This window comes from Cyprinodon tularosa, unplaced genomic scaffold (genome assembly GCF_016077235.1).
Source record: "Cyprinodon tularosa strain WSP-4 unplaced genomic scaffold, ASM1607723v1 ctg58, whole genome shotgun sequence".
Taxonomy (NCBI): Eukaryota; Metazoa; Chordata; class Actinopteri; order Cyprinodontiformes; family Cyprinodontidae; genus Cyprinodon; species Cyprinodon tularosa.
In genome coordinates, this window is record NW_024039318.1 from 775,213 (window position 1) to 794,343 (window position 19,131).

Consider the following 19,131-nt stretch of genomic DNA (forward strand, 5'->3'; position numbering starts at 1 on the left):
GCTGCAACGTCAACCAGCTTCTCATGGTGCGTCATCGGTGTGTGTGTGTGTGTGTGTGTGTTTAAAAGGCAGATTACCTAAACCAAGCAAGAGATGAGGGGGTCGGATTATGTCAAGCAAAGTCCTCCTCAATGGGAAGTTTACACGGTGAACGAATGTTTGTCTCTGAGTGTGTGTGTGTAGGCATGATATGAATGACATTGGTGCACAAGCAGACTCAGTTAAAGGGTTAAAAGTTTTGTTCAGCCAAACAGTGGCGATTTGCTCAGCCAAGCAGTAAACGGACAGGGGGGGAGGACTCCGAGGACTGGGAGGGAGCAGGGTTGAAGAGGGTTTGTGTGCGCTTTAAAGCGTTGCATTAAAATTTCAGATCACAGCACGACACATAGTCAAGGACCCTGACTGCCTGAGGCTCACGAATGAGTGAGTGAGTGAGCGAGTGTGTGTGTGTATACTTTAATGTGAGTGCATGTGTGGATGTGGGCGGGCATGTGCTTATTAGCTTCTGTAAGCAAATGGGGATGACTATAGGCATCCTTTTAAGATGATTCGCGTCTGACATGAAAGGAAGAACTGGGAAAAGAAGGGAGTTTTTTTAAGAAAGTAGATAAGCCATGTTAGAGAAGTATAAAAACAACCGATAAACAATAAGTATTGATTAGCGTCTCTACGACGCATTGGGGTGTCTTTATATGGCCTTTCCGCTACCGCAAACACACATGTCTGGAAGATAAAAGTGTGGGTGGAAAGAAAAAAAAAGGGAGGAAAGAAAAAAATATTCGGAGGAAGAATCGATCTGTTTTTAACAGCCAATCAATTTAACAACTGTGGTAATGGAGAGACACAGCGAGTCTAAGGGGCAGAGTAAACGGCAGCTTTTAAAAGCCAGGCTGATTCTGGGCTCTAGTTTATGCATGCATGCAGGACGTCCTTGACGGTTTCATTACCAGACTCCTACTTAGAGAGGGACTTGGGAGAAAAGTGCCACATTTTCCTGTGGTGCAGCAATGATCAATAAAACAATAAAGTTCTCACTTTTTTTTCTCTTCCCCCTACCAACAAATATTATTTTTCAGCTTTCTGAAAGAAGTCCGGATGCTGGAGAGGTTCTGGTTCCCACCAGTAACCCTGAGAGACTGAGGAGTGTGAATGCCATAAAGTGCCACTTTGCAGTGTGGAGCGCAGACATGAAAAAGCTTCTGTTCTCATCCAGCCTACTGCTAGGAAATCAATGATAGAGGCACGCATCTCTAGTAGCAGGAGACAACCTATCGTTCTAGTACTGCCAGAATAACACCCTAACACCATCAGCATCATGCTGCCACCACCATGTTTCCCCATGGAATTATGCTAAACAATATTATCAGCTAATCCTATACAACTTCTCCATATAGTGTTCTCAGGTTACAGTGAAAGTTGATTCTCTACACTGGATTTAATTTAGCTGTGCCTTCCATACTTTGCAGGTCTTTTTGTATAAGATTTTCCCATTAACATAATTTTTCAACTTTCTGGCTGACATTTTGGTCCCAGAGGGGTTTTAGTTCCCATAAGTAATCTTCAAACACTAAAGAGTCTGTCAGTGCAGAGTGCAGACATGGAAGGGCCGTTTTCTCCTTGTCTATCACTATTAGATCAATAATGATAGATGCACAGAGCTTGAGTACTTGATGCTAACATGTCTTTCAGGTCCTGCAAAGAAAAAAAAAGAAAAAAAGAACTAAAACTCATGGCTTGTGCTTCCTCTCTTGGTTGAAAAGGACAACTCATACAGAGCACTTTAAACTACGCAGTAAAAATATAAACCTATTTTGATGCTCTGCCGAATCTGCAAAATACATTACAATCCCTCTCAGTATTTACTGTGAGCGGGTAATGCTGGGATTTGGAGGCTGTTGAGCGTTGTGGGAGACATTCCAGCTGTTAGGGGAGAGCAGGGGGAGTTTCCAGGGAGGGAGATTCACTAAAACAGGAGGATTATGTCAAGAGCAGAATATGGAGGGAGCCAAAGGGGAAAAGTCGACCCGTAAACACATGAGTAGATCACAAAGACACATACTTTGCTGTGGATTCCTCGTCATACTTTGTCTTCAAATCAAAGAGCTCCGCCTGAGTTGCTTCAAGTGCTGGAAAAGATAGAAAAAGAACTGTGTATGGGGAATTAAAAAAATACACAAATAAAAGACACTAATAAATTAGGAGAGGCATTTGCCTTTTGATTCATGAACTTTAACCTCTGCCAACAACAAACAGTCAAAAATAGAAACAAGCAGCATTAAAAAGAGAATTGGCTTGTGAATGAAAAATTATACAAGGAGAGATTGGTGCTGCTCATTCAGACATTGATAGAGCAAGAGAGAGTGCGACTTACAGCAGATAACAGGAAGGCTGAATATTGTACAGCTACACTGCTCCTTTTGAGCTTCCATCTGTTACAGGAAATCTATAGGATGCTGGAAAATCTTAACTCCAATCAATTGTTTAAAAGTAATAAAATTGTGTTAGAGCTACTGTATCCTTCGTGGCTTGCTGTCCATGGTGAAATCAATTAAACTACTACTAACACGATTAGTCCTTTAAATGCTCCTGTATGGTAGTTGTAAGTGGAAGTGAAATACGATTTGTCAGAAATCTGAAACTTTTTATTTAAAATATGGGAAACCCAAGGAGGAGGACAGAATTCTCCACAGTCTTAAGAAAAAGTTCTCTTTTTAAATGTGAATTTAAAACTAAGCACCCCTCCCCTCCCTGTGTTTGTAATCTGAAGAATAGTCTGGCTGGTACCTGTCTGCAGGGACTGGGCCTTCTGTTCAGCCTCTTTCAACCTTGAAGACATGGAGTCCTGACTCTCCTGGAGTTTCCTAAAGAGGTGTGAAAAAGAGAGCAGGAAGCAAAAAAATCACAGTTAAAAGATAGTGAGTCAGTAATTCTTGGGTTCACACTTGGTGGAAAATGCATCCATTCTCTATTTTCCCACCATTTCTGAAGCCCCCCTCCCACCCCTAAAATCTTCCACAACACAACCCACTCCTCATTAAGCAGCCCTATTAGGCAGGAATGTCTGGCCACTGGGGCATGCTGCACCCGGGGGGGGGGGAGGAGAGCTGAGTCAGAAAGGGTGGGGGGGAGGAAACCACAGGGATAAAATAGATTCATTCTTAGCACATAAAAAAAGTTGGGTTCTGCTGAGAAATTGCCGCTGTGTGTAAAAACATCAATAATCCAGCACAAATATGGCCTTTATGACACCCTTTGATCCCCCCCCCTCCTCCGCCAATCTGTCTGTCCTGTCATCTCTATTTTTCTACCCTGTACTTCAGCCTTTCATCTCTGCCTCTCTCTTTTGCAGGATAAAATGCATCAGGAGGTGCCATCCATTTACTAGCCCTCTCAGACACAGGAAGTCAGCTCTCTGCAGACAGGAAGGGGCCTATAAAACCCTGACGTACAGGAAATGCAGCTGGACAATTGATCTTCGACTGGAAGTCTTGAAATCTTTAAAACACCTTCAGAAAGTAAACAAGATGATTGACAAACGGAACATATGAGTCTTATAGAGCTTATTATATGAGAAGATATTTTACAGAATATATTAAATGTTCAGATGAATCAGTCAGCTGTTTATTACACCAGTTTAGATTGAACCACAGAGTTTATTTCCATGTTGAACGATTACAGATAACATGATCTGGGTATCAGCTTACTACCAGTGATTAACAGGCGAGGTAAAGGAAACCTCACCAGATGTTATTCAAGATAAAATGACCCTCCCAACATCTCAATTAGTTTAATTGTCTTTACATTAACGCTGTCCCTCCAAGGAAATGCTTTTTTTAATGCCATTCTTTTATTGGGAAATGCAGCAAAGCTCTTCATACATTTTTCAGTAGCACTTTAAAGCTTTTTATTCCTCAGCCACTTTAAGTATTCAATATTTTTGTGGAGCAGAGATTTGTCTATTTGACTGGATTTATCATTTAATATGGAAGGTTTTTAATTACAAAATAATTTCCATCTAAGCACTTCAAATTAAACCAGAAAAGCTCAAATGATTTGACTGGAAAATATCTTTTAAATAGTCCCAACATGTTGCACAGTATAAACTCGGAAATAGGCTGGGGCAGATTAGCGCTGCTCGATACGACCAGAGAAAACATTAACCGCTGCAGCTTTTTTTAATCACACTTCTCATTAAAAGGACTTTAAAAAAAACAAATGGACTGAACAGTGGAATAAAAACATAAAAATCAGTGTTCCTAAAAAGGCAACCTGTTTTAGATCAAGTCACTTCATATATACAGGATTTGATAGAACAGCCACTGCTAACAAAAACTATTTCAAACAACCTGGTCAAATTATAAGATAATTTAAACTATAGTCATCAGTTTAGAGTTAAGAGTGGCAGCCCACTGGTTAGGGCATAGAGCTTGGAATCCTGGGGTAGTGAGTTTGAAACCCACTCCCACAGAGACCACAAACGGTCTCATCATACCTCTCCTTCTCTGCATAGTCGTTATGTAGCTGGAGCTGCTTCTCCTGGGCCAGGTTCTCAGCTTGGTTCTTCAGAGTCTGCTCATATTCACGGATCTTCTCCTTCAAGGCCTTGATGGTAACCTCTAAAGAAAATAGATCAGAGCAGAATTATAACAGAAACGGAAAATTAAAACAGAAAAATACAAAAAAAATGTTTTCTTTGGGTGATAAATGGCAGCAGTGACCATGATGAGTTTGATGGGGGCAGTTTGACCTTTAAGGAACAGCCTTTCATATCCCAAATTCTTCCTCTGTCAGCACAGACCCAGACTGTAGCCCCCGTGGCTCCAGCCTAATCTTTACATCCGTGTCCTGTACTGAATATTCAGCGCTCCCCGGCAGCAGATATGTTGTCTTCGTTAGGGCTGCATTAGAACTGAAATCCCATAACCTGCTGACGGCCGGGTTCTGTACGGGGCAGCCTGAAATAAATCTAACACAACTGGAGAAATAAACAGGCCTCAGTGTTTGTGTGCGTTTCTCAGGGAGAGAAATAAGTGAGAAAGACCAAGATATAAAGCAATGCTGCCTTTGACTGAGGGCTCTTAGCACTGTGTATGTGTGTGTGATTTAAACTACAGTCTCACTGCTCTGACATATAATCAATATAGGAGAGTCCCCTTAGAGCCCTCTTACCCCTTAACTGCTTAACTGAACTTTAAACATTTAGGTTGCGGGGATCAATGGCCTCTGCTCTCCGTGCACCTCGTGCATGTGTGCGGGCTCCACGTGTGTGTTTTAGCAGGACTGGGAGTTCCACGGTGTGTTTTGGGGTTTAAATATCCCCCACCATCTATTGAGGTGGGAAGGAGGGATAAAGGATGAGGGAACAGGAAAATCAATGGCGGAATGGAACCCTGCCGTTATCGAGCTGTTCCAATTAACTCTCGCTGAGGAAAAAAAAAAGGGGGGATTCCAAAACATTCCCCTCTCGCTTGCTCACTCCACCTTTTTGACTGAAGTTGCAGCCCTTTTATTACCACTTTACGCTCATCTCTCCGCTTTCTTTGTCAGTTATTCCATCTTTCTCTACCCTGAGGTAGCCTGTCGTCTTTTATTCATAAGCCTCGGCCTGGTTTTCCTCCCTCTTTAAAACCTATTTGAAAATGTAAAACCTTGTACATATTCTGTATCTGAAATATGAATGAGTCATTAAACATGTTCAAATAAGGACCTAACCCTAGAATTTGTTTTGATGTCTTATTTTCGAACTACAGATTTCTTTTACATGTGCAGCTAATATAAATAGCAAAAAAGTTCTTTAATCACGCTTTAAAATGTGCAAAAACGGGCTTTGACAAAAATATGATTTAAAAAAAAAAAGGATATTTAAAAACTGCATCATGAAAGCAACTCAACCTTTGATCAACTGCGTCTGAATGAGTTGTAGATGTTTAAGCTTTAAATTCATATATTTCTGATGATTATGGTTTAGATATAAAGAAAATCTAAAAGGAAATGTCTTAGAAAATTAGAAAATCCCATCTGAGCAGCAAAGAAACTTTTAGTGCAGAAATATTGGGTTTAGCCTACAACATCATGGAGGAAAAGCTGGACTTGAGAGCCGTCACAAGAGGCCTCTGGTAAAGTAGCTGCCTTTTTAGTGATGCTTCCAGATATATAAATGGAAAGTTTAGTGGAAGAAAAAGTGGTAGGAAAAAAATTCACAGATATGATGGAACTCCGGCTTTATCAAAGACAAGAGACTCCATCGACTCAAGTCTCTGTGTTAGGTCACTCTAGAGGCAGCTACAGATTTATGCAGAATAGTCTTAAGTGCCATTTAGATTAATTATTGTTGTATTTAATTAGGAAACCAAGGGGCAAGAGGACAGAAGAGGAGCTGGTAGAGGTCCAATGTGTAGTTTTCATAGCTGCTGATGATTTTTGGTGCTTGTTGTGATTCATTGTGTTTTATCAAATCCAAATCCCTTCAGCCATCCACCAGGAAAGTGTAGGCTGCACCAGGCTGACAGGCTTTATGGAGATGCTTATTTCCTTTCATAGCAGGAATGGCACCTGAGTGTTTCAATACCTGCCTTAATAACCATGGTATCTCTGTGCAAAACTGTTCTACAGACTAAACCTGACATACATCTAGGCTCCTGTGGATCAAAATTTCTGCAAGATATCAAAACTTTCTGGAAAATCTACCTTTTTCAATAGCTGTAAATAACATAAAAAAGAACCACGAGGCTAACATTCCCCACTAAAACAGACATATATACTGATTTTCAGACGACAGACACTTAAAAAAAAAAGGTACATTAAGCAGATAAATTATGATTTAAACATTTAAACTGTTTGTAAACGGGCCTTCTGTATTGAGCTCCCCAGCATAGTGTGAGTTAGGAGAATGACTTGGACAGGTTTTTGGCTACTAAATTATCACCTCAAAGCAAATTATATCCTTTCCATTAATTCCGCTCTAACCTTGGTTTTTAACTTCTGCAAACTCTTTGTTGTAGTCCTCCAGTGTCTCTCGCAGCTTGGTGTTCTCTGTCTCAATGTCGTGCATCCTCTGGAGCTTCAGCTGCAGCTGCTGAGCCAGCTCCAGCACAGGTACAGGGTCTGAGGGGAGGGGGAAAAAAAACACACCATGTTAACATAGTCTAAAGAGGATCAGACAAGCAAGGGCAGCTAGGTGGCCTAGTGTGCTTGGAATAACTACAGTCAAGGCCCTCAGAGCGGTGGTTTGATCTGGTGAGGGGTCCTTGAGAAAGGCAATGAATCTTACACTTTAAGGACAAACGTTTGAAAGAGTTCCACCCTGACCTTTGACCTCTGTGGAGAATGACTGACTGTAGGAGGAAGTAAAACACTAACCATTAGTAGAAATACTGTGATAAGAAAGGTAATAGGTCCGGTAATTCAACCATATTCATATTGTTCAGTAATATTAAGAAAGGCCCGATATTTTTAGCCTATGATGGTGCGAGTTGTTGATCCATGTTTTGTTTTGGCTTTTTTTTTTATTACAGCCCATTTTCAATGTGCACAGCTTTGAAAAATATATTAAAAGCCATGAAAATCATTGTACTGACCCAATAAGTCAATATTATCTGTAACAATGTTTTGTTACGTTTTACAATCACAGGAAAAATCTGACTTCTTCCTGTTGGTGTCACGTGAGCCGCTGTGTCCACTCAGCTCCTATCATATGGCTCAGACCTCCAGCTGTCTGAGTAGACATGTCTGAAACATCAGCTATTAAATTTCCAGCCATTCACAGTAATACGTTTATGACTATACACTGGTTACCAGTTTCTAGACGTGACAACATCTTAACAAGTTTCCAAACCACTACAGTTTTGCCCCCACAAGTGATTCCTAGGGTTTTCCCAAAGCTGCCCCTCCCCTATCTGTTTCTGTAGAGGGCTGAATAAATACTACTTCTGAAATATTCACAGATTAAAAACCAGTTCTGCTGTCTTCTAAACAGTTCCAGGAGGAAAACATCTTCAAATCCAATTTACAAGCCACTTATCACCTATATTAACAAATCTTAACACTAAGTTTGCATGTCATCACTTAGTTGTAATAAAATCATCTAGTACCCTATTTTGTTTTAGATCTATGAATTCAATACTTTGATATCATGAAATCCAAACAACCTATATTGAAGAACAATCTTAATTTTGCATAAAGATGAGGCAGATGTGTTGAAACACGCTGCAGGAGTGAGGTGGTAGGTTTGTGTCGAGTCTGATACCTATAGAAACAACTAATAACACTACGCTGTGTTCTAGCTGATCCTATATCATCTCCTTAACAGAATTAATGTCTTTGGATAAGAATACAAAAGCTGGTCTTCCTTAATGAATTAAAGTGGGAAATCATCACAGCACTAATGAGGTGTTTATTACAGATGTTTGTTATTTCTCTTGGCTCCAACAACAAGTTTTCCCTAAAAGGTTAGACCCACCAAGACATCTTCAATATTTCTCATTCATTTCCATTCACTTTAAAACTAAATATTAAAACTTACTCTGAATCTATAGCAAAAATGGCTGTGTAACGAAGGAATAATGGAAACAGAGAGGGTGAAAAACAAGGAAAGGGTAGAAATACAGGAAAAAAATGGAAGACAAGGACATGACTAAAATAGAACAAAAAAGAAACCAAAGTTGGGTTGAAAGGAATGGTACAATGAAAAAAGGGAAGAAAAAAATCACAAGAAAAAAGGGGGAGAAAAGAAAAAGAAGGAGAGGAGGCAAGACAAGGCAGAGAGGTAAGAAGGATAGAAAGAATTATAGGGGAGAAAATGATAATAGGAGACCAAAAGTGCAGACAGACATGAGAAGGAAGCGTCTAAAGAAATAGCATCATTGTATTTTTCAAAAGGCCATTTTGCTTTTTTCACACAGACCTGGAAAATACCATAAATTATTTTTGTTTCTTGAAAGAAACAGATAATTTCTTCTTTTCCAGACTTGAAAAGAACCCTGATTTTATAATCTACATGGCCTAGATTTTTTATCTACAGATAAGAAGGCCACTTTGTATTAATCAACACTAACGATAAATGACTCAGACTAAAATTACATTAGAAAATTAAATCCTAAATTAAATATACTCCATCTTTAAACAGTCAAAATTCCTAAAAGATCTTCCCTCTCTGTCTGCTGCTTTAATCATTCTACAACAGCCAAATTATTCTACTGAATATGTTATTAATGTTTCATGATTCGGAAAGCAGACCACTAAAACCCATAACCTGATCAATCAAGACATTCTGTTAACATGAAATCATGTATGGCTAATAGGAAAGGCATGCTTACGCCATGGCAACTTACTGAGCACTGTATTCATCAATTTTCTTCATTCAGTCAAACAATATCAAACAATGAATGACCCGCAAGAAGAGACTGTTTAGCTTTGTCACAAACATTGGATCTTTTATGGGAAGGGATCTAACGCGATGATGGCTGACGCAGCGGGAGAAGTGGAAAACAGACACAAACAGAGGCAGACAGACAGGAACACAGATTAGACACATTAACGAGAGATTACTGGGCTGTGATCAGTTCTAGTGTTCACTCCGATGCATCTTGAAAGCGAGAGCAAAAACCAGACATGGGAGCAGACAGTTGAACAAAGTGGGAAAGAAAAGCAGGGGGAAAAAAAGGCAGCGAGAAACCATAAATTAGAGATTAGAGAAACAGGGATGGAAGCAAGAAAGGAGGCATTTTACCAACAGCCCCGGAAAACACACAGCAGGGTAAACTGTCAGCGTGATGGAGAGAGCCCTGTCAGTCAGGCCAATCACATCTGATTGGTGCTCATGGGTGGCAGACTGGTGACAGGCAGCCAAGAGACGCAGGCAACGCTCATCAGCATGCCAGCTAAAAGAGCAGTTTATGCGTGTGCGCGTTTGTGTGTGTGTGTTGTACAGATAAGAGGAACTGACAGCTTACAGCTGGGGGTAAGAGCTGTGTATGTGTGTGTGTGTTTCTTGTGTCTGACGCAGTTAGATATCTTAACTATGCTAATGAGAGATCAGCAGAGAACGATTGGGGAATTTCATGCTGATTTCGTGCTGTCAAGGTGACACACCACGCAGGGCTGAGTTCAAACACACACACGTTCGACTCTCAAACAAACAAGAAAAAACACAAAAAAAATACAAAGTAACATAAACGTTTGCTCTGCATATAGACTAACAGATACTTTTGTGCCCTTGAAAATGAACATTCTCTCCCACTTATCAAAGTTTCGTCCTTCACAGAGAACCCGTCCCTCCCTCGTCCAATCAGCAGACTAGCCTGTTAAAGACAGCCCGACGTGTGGGCCCCTGGTGCTGAACACTCTCACCAGACACCTTTAATACAAACCAGAGCACACTGGGCTGACTGTCCAGGCCTTCAGCTGACAGAAGACAGAAGAAAACACACTGTTTCCTCTTTCAAGACTGCTGCATTAGTCAGGCTGCTCTGTGTCTCTGTGCATCGGGCATTACATCATTGTCTCGCTGCAGGTTAAGAATAGCCCCGTCAGAGCCGCTGCTGACTTATTGGGAGCAGTACAATCCAAAGATATTACTGTAGGTCTATCCGTGTGGGAATATGATGACCTCCTTACGCTATAGATGAACTCAACTCCTCTCGTTCCTACATTTCGGGGCCCTCCAGGACTTCCACACAGCTAAAAATCACCAACCAGCAGCTCTGTGCAGATGCTTCTGTAATTTCTCTCTTCCTCAGTGGAAGAAACGTGACTGTTTTTGTGCGTGCGCTTCGCCGCAGCCAATCCGGGGCGTACTTGTCATCGATGTCAGGATGCACGTTCCGTTAAGACCATCTTAAAGCTGCACCCATAGGATTAGTCCTTGTAGGGATGTATTAAGGAACCACACGGCACTCCAAAAAGAGATGCTAGACTGAGCATGGCTACCTGTGCTGAGGTGTACAGACATTTCGAAAACTCAAAATGTTCCATCCTGACTCGCGATGCTTTGTCTAATCAGTAGATTCACCAAAACAAAGAGCAGTAGGATAACGCTAACAACAGTCTTCGGTGGATACAGGTAATGCGTGGCGAAGACTTAATGAGGGCTTTCCCACTAAACTGACTCTAGTCGTTAACCAGGGCTGTAGCTGGAGTCCATTCTCCAACTAGCTTGCCTTTTCCCTAACAGTCAAATCAGTTCATGTTTGGTCAGTCAAGCTTTCACCTTGTTTGTTTTAAGTATTCTAATGCATGGAGATATTTTAACTTTAGTTCATTATGTTTATAATTGTGCTAAGTTTCAACAAAAATTATAAGGCAATTATTTTATCTTTCTATATTGATGATATTACATCAACTAGAAAAGACTCTGAGCACAGACCCAAATTGTGACTTAGACCTATAACTAACACTCACATGATCTGGATCATTTCCAAATTTTAAAGAATGTTACTAAGTATGAGGCGCACATCTGGTCAAAATGTCCTTAAAATCCTTTCATAATTTCATAAGAAAGGCACCATGCGTGTCTGCAGCCTCTGGTGTCTGCTCTGCTCTAACCATCATTTGCTCTGCTCTCTTCTTTGGTCAGTAGATTAAATAATCATTTTAGCCCTTGTATTATATAGTATATTACGTCCCAATTTTTTGTTTTGTCTGATGCTGAAGCTCTCAGAAAGTTTCATCAATTGTTCACTAATATTTAAGTAATCCTGCTAACGGGGAAACAAACACAACTGAAAAAAAAACCCTAATATTTCCATTCTTGAAAACAAAAACTAATTGTGTCTGTTAAGCAGCTGGCCTCAAATAGCCTGACTATCCAGCTAACAGCAGCTTTTTATTCACTAATAGCTTTCTGCAACGTAAGTATGTTTATTAAATTATTTCAAGCATTATATTATTTTTTATTCTATATTTTAAACTTATTAATTCATCACAAATCTCCTGTCTTTAAACCACCAGACATAAAGTTCAGTTACGGGGGCTGATTTTGAGTGCATGTTTCTAAACAGAAAATGAAAACTATTCTTACCTGGGACATCAATTATTTTCTTGTACACGTTCAAGAAGGCGGCCTCTGCTTCTTTACTTCTTTTACTCAAGGCGTCAATCTGCAAAGGTGGAAAAAATGAAAAGGGGACTTTTAATTATCACCACAAATCTAGGAGTCGGATCTATTGACCCAAGAGGAAGGCGCATTAAATTCACAGTAAGAGTAGCCTACATATCTGCCTTTTCTCACTATGCTCTGGTATGCTGCCTGCGATCGAGGCTATCTCAACAACGGCTGCTTTGCCGTTTCCTTCCCGTGAAGCCGGTTCAGCTGTTCGGCTGCTGACGGATGCGTTTTGTTTGCCGTGCACAAGTGCGTGCCTGTGTCCTCGAGTGAGTGTGCCCAAGCCCGCCTGTTAGCGTATGTGTGTGTGTGTTTTTGTGAAACTGTGTGTTCGTCTCCCCCCTCCAGCACGCTGACATCATTAAACAGCTGGCTCAGTCTTTCCAGCCACAGCAGGGGCAGATTATTCAGTCAGCTCTTAGCAGCAATACAGTGTGGATCCATTACTGATGTAGCCATTAACACGAGAGGACACGGCATGCATTCCATCACCAATAACGTTGAAATGGACGACATTAGGATGGATCTATAAGAAATTATTACCCAAAAAAAAAATCCCAGTGTGGAACTTTTCTAGTGCTGCCAATGCTGAAACAGGAGGCAGTGAGGCTCTGCTATAGTCTGTGCCACACATCAATATGAGAATCAGACACAGTAGGCGAAAACACATCTGAAATCATGTCTAAATTGAGGGAAACAGATGCCAAATAAAGACATTCAGATGGTGCTACTGTACTGGGCAGAGCTACAGCTGACAACTCTGGCTCCCGCACTTAGACTAAACAGCCCTGTGTTTCTCTTCCAACTCCTCCAGCACATTCACCAACTGAAAAGGAATGGAGACAAAAGCCTGCGTAAGTCCAAATATAAAGTCTTCACATTCCCAGCCAAGCCAGTAGTGTAGTTGATGGGTGGTTTAGGGGGTTCTTGCCACTGTAAACAGAACAGGCTACATGTAACACTGCCTCGGCTCCTATGGGAACCTAATAAATCTCCTCACATGGCTTTGATTCATCTCTAGTTTTTTAGCCGCAAAACATCTGGCCTCGAGTAGGCTGGTGCCAGCACCCCTCCCTCCCCCTCTCACCCCCCCCCCCCCCTTTTTTTTTCTGGCTCTCTCTCAGTCTATGTCTTGTCACTTCCATGTTCTCAGACTCGTTCTTTTTCCCCCCGTTCCATCAATGATTTTCAGTCTTTTTCTGCCTGCTCCAGTGTTTCTTAACACCAGAAAAATCAACTCCTTTGGGCTTAATCAAGGAGTATCAGGCTTTAAAAAAGTATAAAGTTACAGAGTCCGAACTTTATGTCAGAACCAGCTGTTTAATATACTTGCTGCTAGCCATGTGTAGGTATAAACAATTAGGTAGAATTTATAAACAATATAAATATTCTCATTGCCCATATTTTCTAACCTTTTTCACACCTTGATAGAAAATGACCAAACTGCTGACATAACTTCAGGAAAAAACACCTAACTATACTGTCACCTGATTTTCTCACCCTAACGAATAAAAAAAAAAGAAACAGAAATAAAATATTAGCCTTTAATATCAGACCACATTCACACTGATCAATACTGATAAAGATGTTAATCTGGATCTATAGAAATACTTTATGATCTTTTTTTTTTTTTACAGTTGTTGTTAAAAAGAAAAGGCACTTTGTTTGTTTTACATTTCGCTGTAAACACGGATACCTTTCCTCAGTGTTATCACACCCAGGGACTCTACAACCGACCCAAACTCCAACGATAAATCTCATTCTGACAACACGCTGCCTCATGTCCTCTACCCTTTTCCCAACGCTGTGTGACCGTGTGCGGCTGAAGATACTCAGCCACTAATGGAAGATTACTGATGTTAAGAACAAGGACCGCTTACACAACAACGCTGAACTTGTGTGCATGTGTTTATAATAACATGTGATCAGCGTTTCTGAGAACCGTCAACACAGCCGATAAAGAACAGAAAAAAAAAACTGATGGCAGTGAAGGAAACCAGCTGCATGACTGTACAATGACTGGGCCAAGGTCAGTGGTACGACGGCTTTATATAGCGCAACATGGGAGGCAGGAAATAGACATTTAATGTAGGACACACCCTACAGTTAAAAGCAGGTTAACTGCAGGACCGGAGCCATTAGAAGACCACCCAGGATTTGCAAATACAGCCCTGCTGTTCCAAACTGCGGCTCACTCAACCAATCCCGATGACATCTGCTGTTACATGCTCCCCTGCCTCCCCCCCACATCCCACACAGACACATAGACTCAGCCCAAGACAACAAACCAAGTGGCACAAATGATACCTCGCCAGTATCGGTGGGTTACCAATGAGAAGTGCTTACAGTGGCAGAAGGCATCCCTACAAGTCCAAACACATACATACATACGTCAGCAGCTTGTGGAACCATCACTCAGCACCGCCTTGCTCCCCTATCTAACCCGTAGTGTGTGAAGGGCATCAGGCTGACCTGTGTGTGTGTGTGTGTTTGTGTGTGTGGCCCCAGTGGAGTCTGATAAGGGGAGGCTATGGGAAGCAGAGACTGAAGCCTTGGATAATGGAAAAGCTTATCTGATCGATGGACCAACAAGGAACACTAAGCATGAAATACACACACACACTAACCCCGTTTACCAAACCGATGCCTCGTGGAAACCGTCCTGTTATTGGTAATAATTATAACCAGAGGACATCCACCTTTCAATGACAAAGATTAAACAAACTGTTGAACCCTTTAAGTTCCTTCTGCTGAAACTTTTTATTGCTCCCTCAGAGCTCCACATTCACTTAGCAGTGATTATTGCTTGTATGTGGGGGTGGGGGGTGCTGGGAGATGAGTGAGACTCTTCCCCTCCCCCCCCCCCCCCCCCAAAAAAAAAGACCCCTTCTTGTTATTTTCTTTTTTTGTTTTTTTGGTGCCGTCTTGTTTCCTGATCAAAGGCTTTGAGGGCTAAGCAAACAAAGACGGGTCTAAAATTACACATTCTGAATGCGACTCAAGTCGTGGCATGCAAGCGCACAGAATAGTCGCCTGATTGATGGGGTGCTCCGAGACTGGCGCGGGTGTACAGTATTATCTCAATAATCATAAGATAATGTCTTTTTTTTTTTTTTAGTTCCGAGGCCACCCACGGCGCGTCTCAGCGTGTCCTGGTGTGCACGCCATCGAGGTGTGTCAACATAAGGATGGTGGAAACAGCTGACAAAGCCCCAATTATACTGCTGCCGTTTTTATTCTCTAAATAGATTGTAGATCATCAGCAGAACGCGGTGGAACCGCGATAAATTACTGTATTTTTACAAAAAGGCCAGCTGTGTTTGTTGTTTTAACACAAGAATATGGAAACGGACCCAGTGTTAAACTGTAATATTCCATGGCCAGTAGTAAAACAGACCTTGTCACTATGTATTCAGATGATTCTGCTGCACTGTGTATGTGTGTGTGTGTGTGTTTCCTTGGGAGTGCGTCAGTGTGCACCCTCCCACTCTGACCCTGAATAAAGCCCCAGTCTTAACCAGCCGTCTGCACTCCTACCCTCGGACTTTCACATATGGGAGTGAACATGAAATGTGCGGCTGCCAGGGAGGAGGAGTCAAGATGGAATCAGGCCAAAATGATGGAGGACGTCAAAGTGGGCAATATTAGGAGCATGATTAGACACACGCACAGCCTGTTCAATTTTTTTAAATCGATCTTTTTCTATTCACCATTTAACTGAAAGTCAGTAAATATCATACAACAAAAGAGGAAAAAATGGTTTATGGTTCATCAAAAGAGAACTGAATACTACAGAGGAACAAAGTGTGAGGAAAGAGATAGGATTTTGTGGTGATTTTTTTTTTTTTTTTTTTTTTGCAGGATGCAATTTAAACACACCCTGGGGCTACAGGACTTCATGAATAGGACAGAAAATCAAGAGCAGGAGAGGAGAGCAAAGCCAAGGAGGAGACGAAAGAGGAACAGGGGGAAATGAGATAGTGCTGAGAGGGAGAGAATAAGTGACAACGTAAGAAAGATGAGAAAAGAAAAGGAAGAGAGGAGCTCTGAAGAATGTCAAGCATGGTTTGTAAACAACACTGTTTAAATACTGCAAAGGGAGCAGTGATGGTTTAAATATCTAAATATTAAACTCACCTCTCCTTGGAAGCTCTTTAGTAGGGGGGCGACCTGTTTCCGTAAATCCTAAAAAGAAAAAGCAGAGATATTAATAAAAACAGACAACACACAGAACAGTTTAACATTATAACCAGAGAATGACATATTGAGCAGAGGATGACCTTAGGATTTTAGGTTTGATCGACAAAACTAAACAGTTGGTCGTCTACCGCTCAGCAAACCATTAACAACAGCACTCGCAGATTGCACTGTCAACAACACTCTGTTTCCAGTCAGTTAATATGGGGTTTACAGCGGGCTTAAAGGAGGTTAGAAGATTCTGCCAGATTCTGCCTACACAAGCATGTCCATTTCTTATTTCAGGTTTTCACAGTAGGCTGGACACCAGGAGATTAAAATATCAGACCAAAGCTGTTCCATTTAATGTTTGAGTCTAACAGAGACGGTTAAAGGACATGATGGTATAGGAAAGGTTGGTGATTCTTTGGAAACTCAATAATGTTGAAGGTCTACTGACTCAGCAAGTCAGCATTATATAGTGGCAATGCTAATTAGGGGTGTAAATAATAATCGTTTTGTATCGATGCATCGATTCAACAGCCGACGATCCGATGCATCGATACGTCCGCAAGAGTATCGATATATGTTTTCTTTTTCCTCCGGTCTGTTTTTATTAATTTGCTCCTGGACGTAATTCTCCCTCCTGTGCTGCGGTGGCGCTATCAAATTTTGCCCTCCTACCTCGCTTCCTGGTTATACTCTTACAGCAGTGTGTTGCAGCGAACTTGACACAGACATTTCTGATTTATCCTCCATATTGAAGCGTGGTCTGTGCTACAGGCTGTGGGTCTAGATACGGCCGAGGAGGTGACGAAGTGGGGGCGAGTTTAGTCCGATGACGGATGACATGAGGGTCATGAAAACAAAACAAGCCGGCCTCTTGTCTGCGGCACTGTTTGCGGTCAGCTACAATTTGGGAGAGCTGCAGCGGAGCGTCTGTGGGGGGTGCGGGGACGTCTGGAGCCGAGGTATTGCATTGTACTCATTGCACTGATTTTGTGCAGTATTTTTTGATGCAAAGTGTTTCAGAATCTAAAACGCAGGGGCATTATTATTTTTCAGTGAATGAGGTTTTAATAGGAATAGGTTGAGTGCAACTTTTCTACTTCTGTTATTTGCTGTTGTTTCTAAAAAATAAAATAAAATGCATAACGATATTACAGCTTTCATTGATTTATTTCAAATTTGAGTTAAGGTGTAAGGTGTTAAAAAAAAAAAAATGAACCAATTAATCGAATCATATCGTGGTGTATTCTTGGGTACCGAAAATAATCTAATCATTGGTTCAGGAAATCGATACTGAATCGAATCGCCATGATGGGTGCGATTTACAACCCTAATGCTAATCATGCTACAGTAAGTGCATCAAATCATTTCAGCTTTTTAATCAATAAAAAAAATAGTGAAAATCTGTTAAACCTTGGAGTGACATAACACCAATTGTTCCCTCTTACACATACTGCGACGTCACCCCGGTGACATTATGGGTAAGCATCAATGACATACTTATATACTAATATTTTTCTGCTTATCCTAAGGTTAGAAACAATATTTATAGCTGAACCTGTAGAAGAATCTGATTTTGGGATGCAATTTTCAGGTCTGAAAAAAGTGATAACAAATAGCGTTTGTTCATTTTGAAGATGTCTGTTAAATTCAGTTTATTTATTTGGTGCCAACTCACAACAAATGTCATCTCAAGGCACTTTACAGACATTAAGCCAGATTCAGTTCATTTTGGTTGGTTAATTTTTACATTTATGCATTTATTTTAAAGGTTAAAGTAGCTCCTTTGTATTGACCAGTATTTTATAGCTTAATCCCGTTTTCCATTTTTTTTTTCTTAACAAATTTTTTTTCACAGCAATTTTGTCAGCCTTTATGTTGCCTTTAAGAGCTTTAGAAATATGATATGGTAACTCTGTCATAACCCGAAGCTTAGCTTTGAAATTTTATTTATGCTGTCATCACTATTTTATTTCACCGTTTATATTTTTTAAGTCAACGAATAGCAAAGAATTATATATATATATATATATATATATATATATATATATATATATATATATATATATATATATATATATATATATATATATTTGTTTCTGGAAAAATTCTAATTCTTGAATTTGTTATTGGAAAAGTTCTGTTAAAAACAAAGGGTAGGGATATTCTGAAGAAGTTAAAAATCTATTAAGGGCTGACAAGAAGCTATAACACACCAAAGCCTGCCCCTTCAGAGGGGCAGTCCTTCCTTCCTGCTACCAATGAATCCATTGTGGTGTGTGAGTGATGAACATCCGAGTGGAGAAAAGGCCTGGTTAATACCCCGAGGTGCTCCACCGAACGGTGTTTCTTATTAGAACAGGTGCAGCACCACCTGGGCCACCCAGAGGCACCACTAGTGCGTGCAATTCAGTGGCGAAAGGAGACACGGAGCACAACTACAGTTGATGCAAATTGCATTAGCGTCGCACTAGGTTTTTTTTTGGACTACAAACCAAAAGCTTTTCATCCTTCAGGTCCTATTATATGACTTTCCAGTAGGAGTCAGCAGTTTTAGATTAGATAGCCAGTCCAATATGTATCAGGGGAACATGCAAATCACTGTGCTGTTAGGCAGGCCTGCATCCTGACAGACTGAACTGGAGCGTACGGTAAAAAGCTCAGCAGAATAGGACATTCTGTGCAGGAACATTTGATTTGCACAGTTTATGGACACAAACACAACACTGACTAATGAAGATGTTAAGCAGGACAATAACAGCTGTTTCAAGAGAAGAATCTGCATCTTTTAAAAACCTGCAGCAGTGGGAAATGTGGAGTAACCCCAGGCTCACACAGACTCCGGT

General features: G+C 40.9%; 1 protein-coding gene across 4 annotated transcripts in view; it reads right to left on the reverse strand.

Annotated features, from left to right (window-relative positions):
- Positions 1-19,131, reverse strand: part of cux1b (cut-like homeobox 1b) — an 82,705-nt gene that overhangs the window by 33,357 nt on the left and 30,217 nt on the right. For all 4 annotated transcript variants that reach the window (XM_038306342.1, XM_038306341.1, XM_038306339.1 and 1 more), the window contains exons 3-8: positions 16,238-16,285; positions 12,017-12,095; positions 6,967-7,104; positions 4,493-4,616; positions 2,785-2,861; positions 2,060-2,126 (exon numbers count right to left, since the gene is read on the reverse strand). In XM_038306342.1, coding sequence (XP_038162270.1) covers positions 2,060-2,126; positions 2,785-2,861; positions 4,493-4,616; positions 6,967-7,104; positions 12,017-12,095; positions 16,238-16,285 — 533 coding nt within the window. The remainder of the gene's footprint in view (positions 1-2,059; positions 2,127-2,784; positions 2,862-4,492; positions 4,617-6,966; positions 7,105-12,016; positions 12,096-16,237; positions 16,286-19,131) is intronic.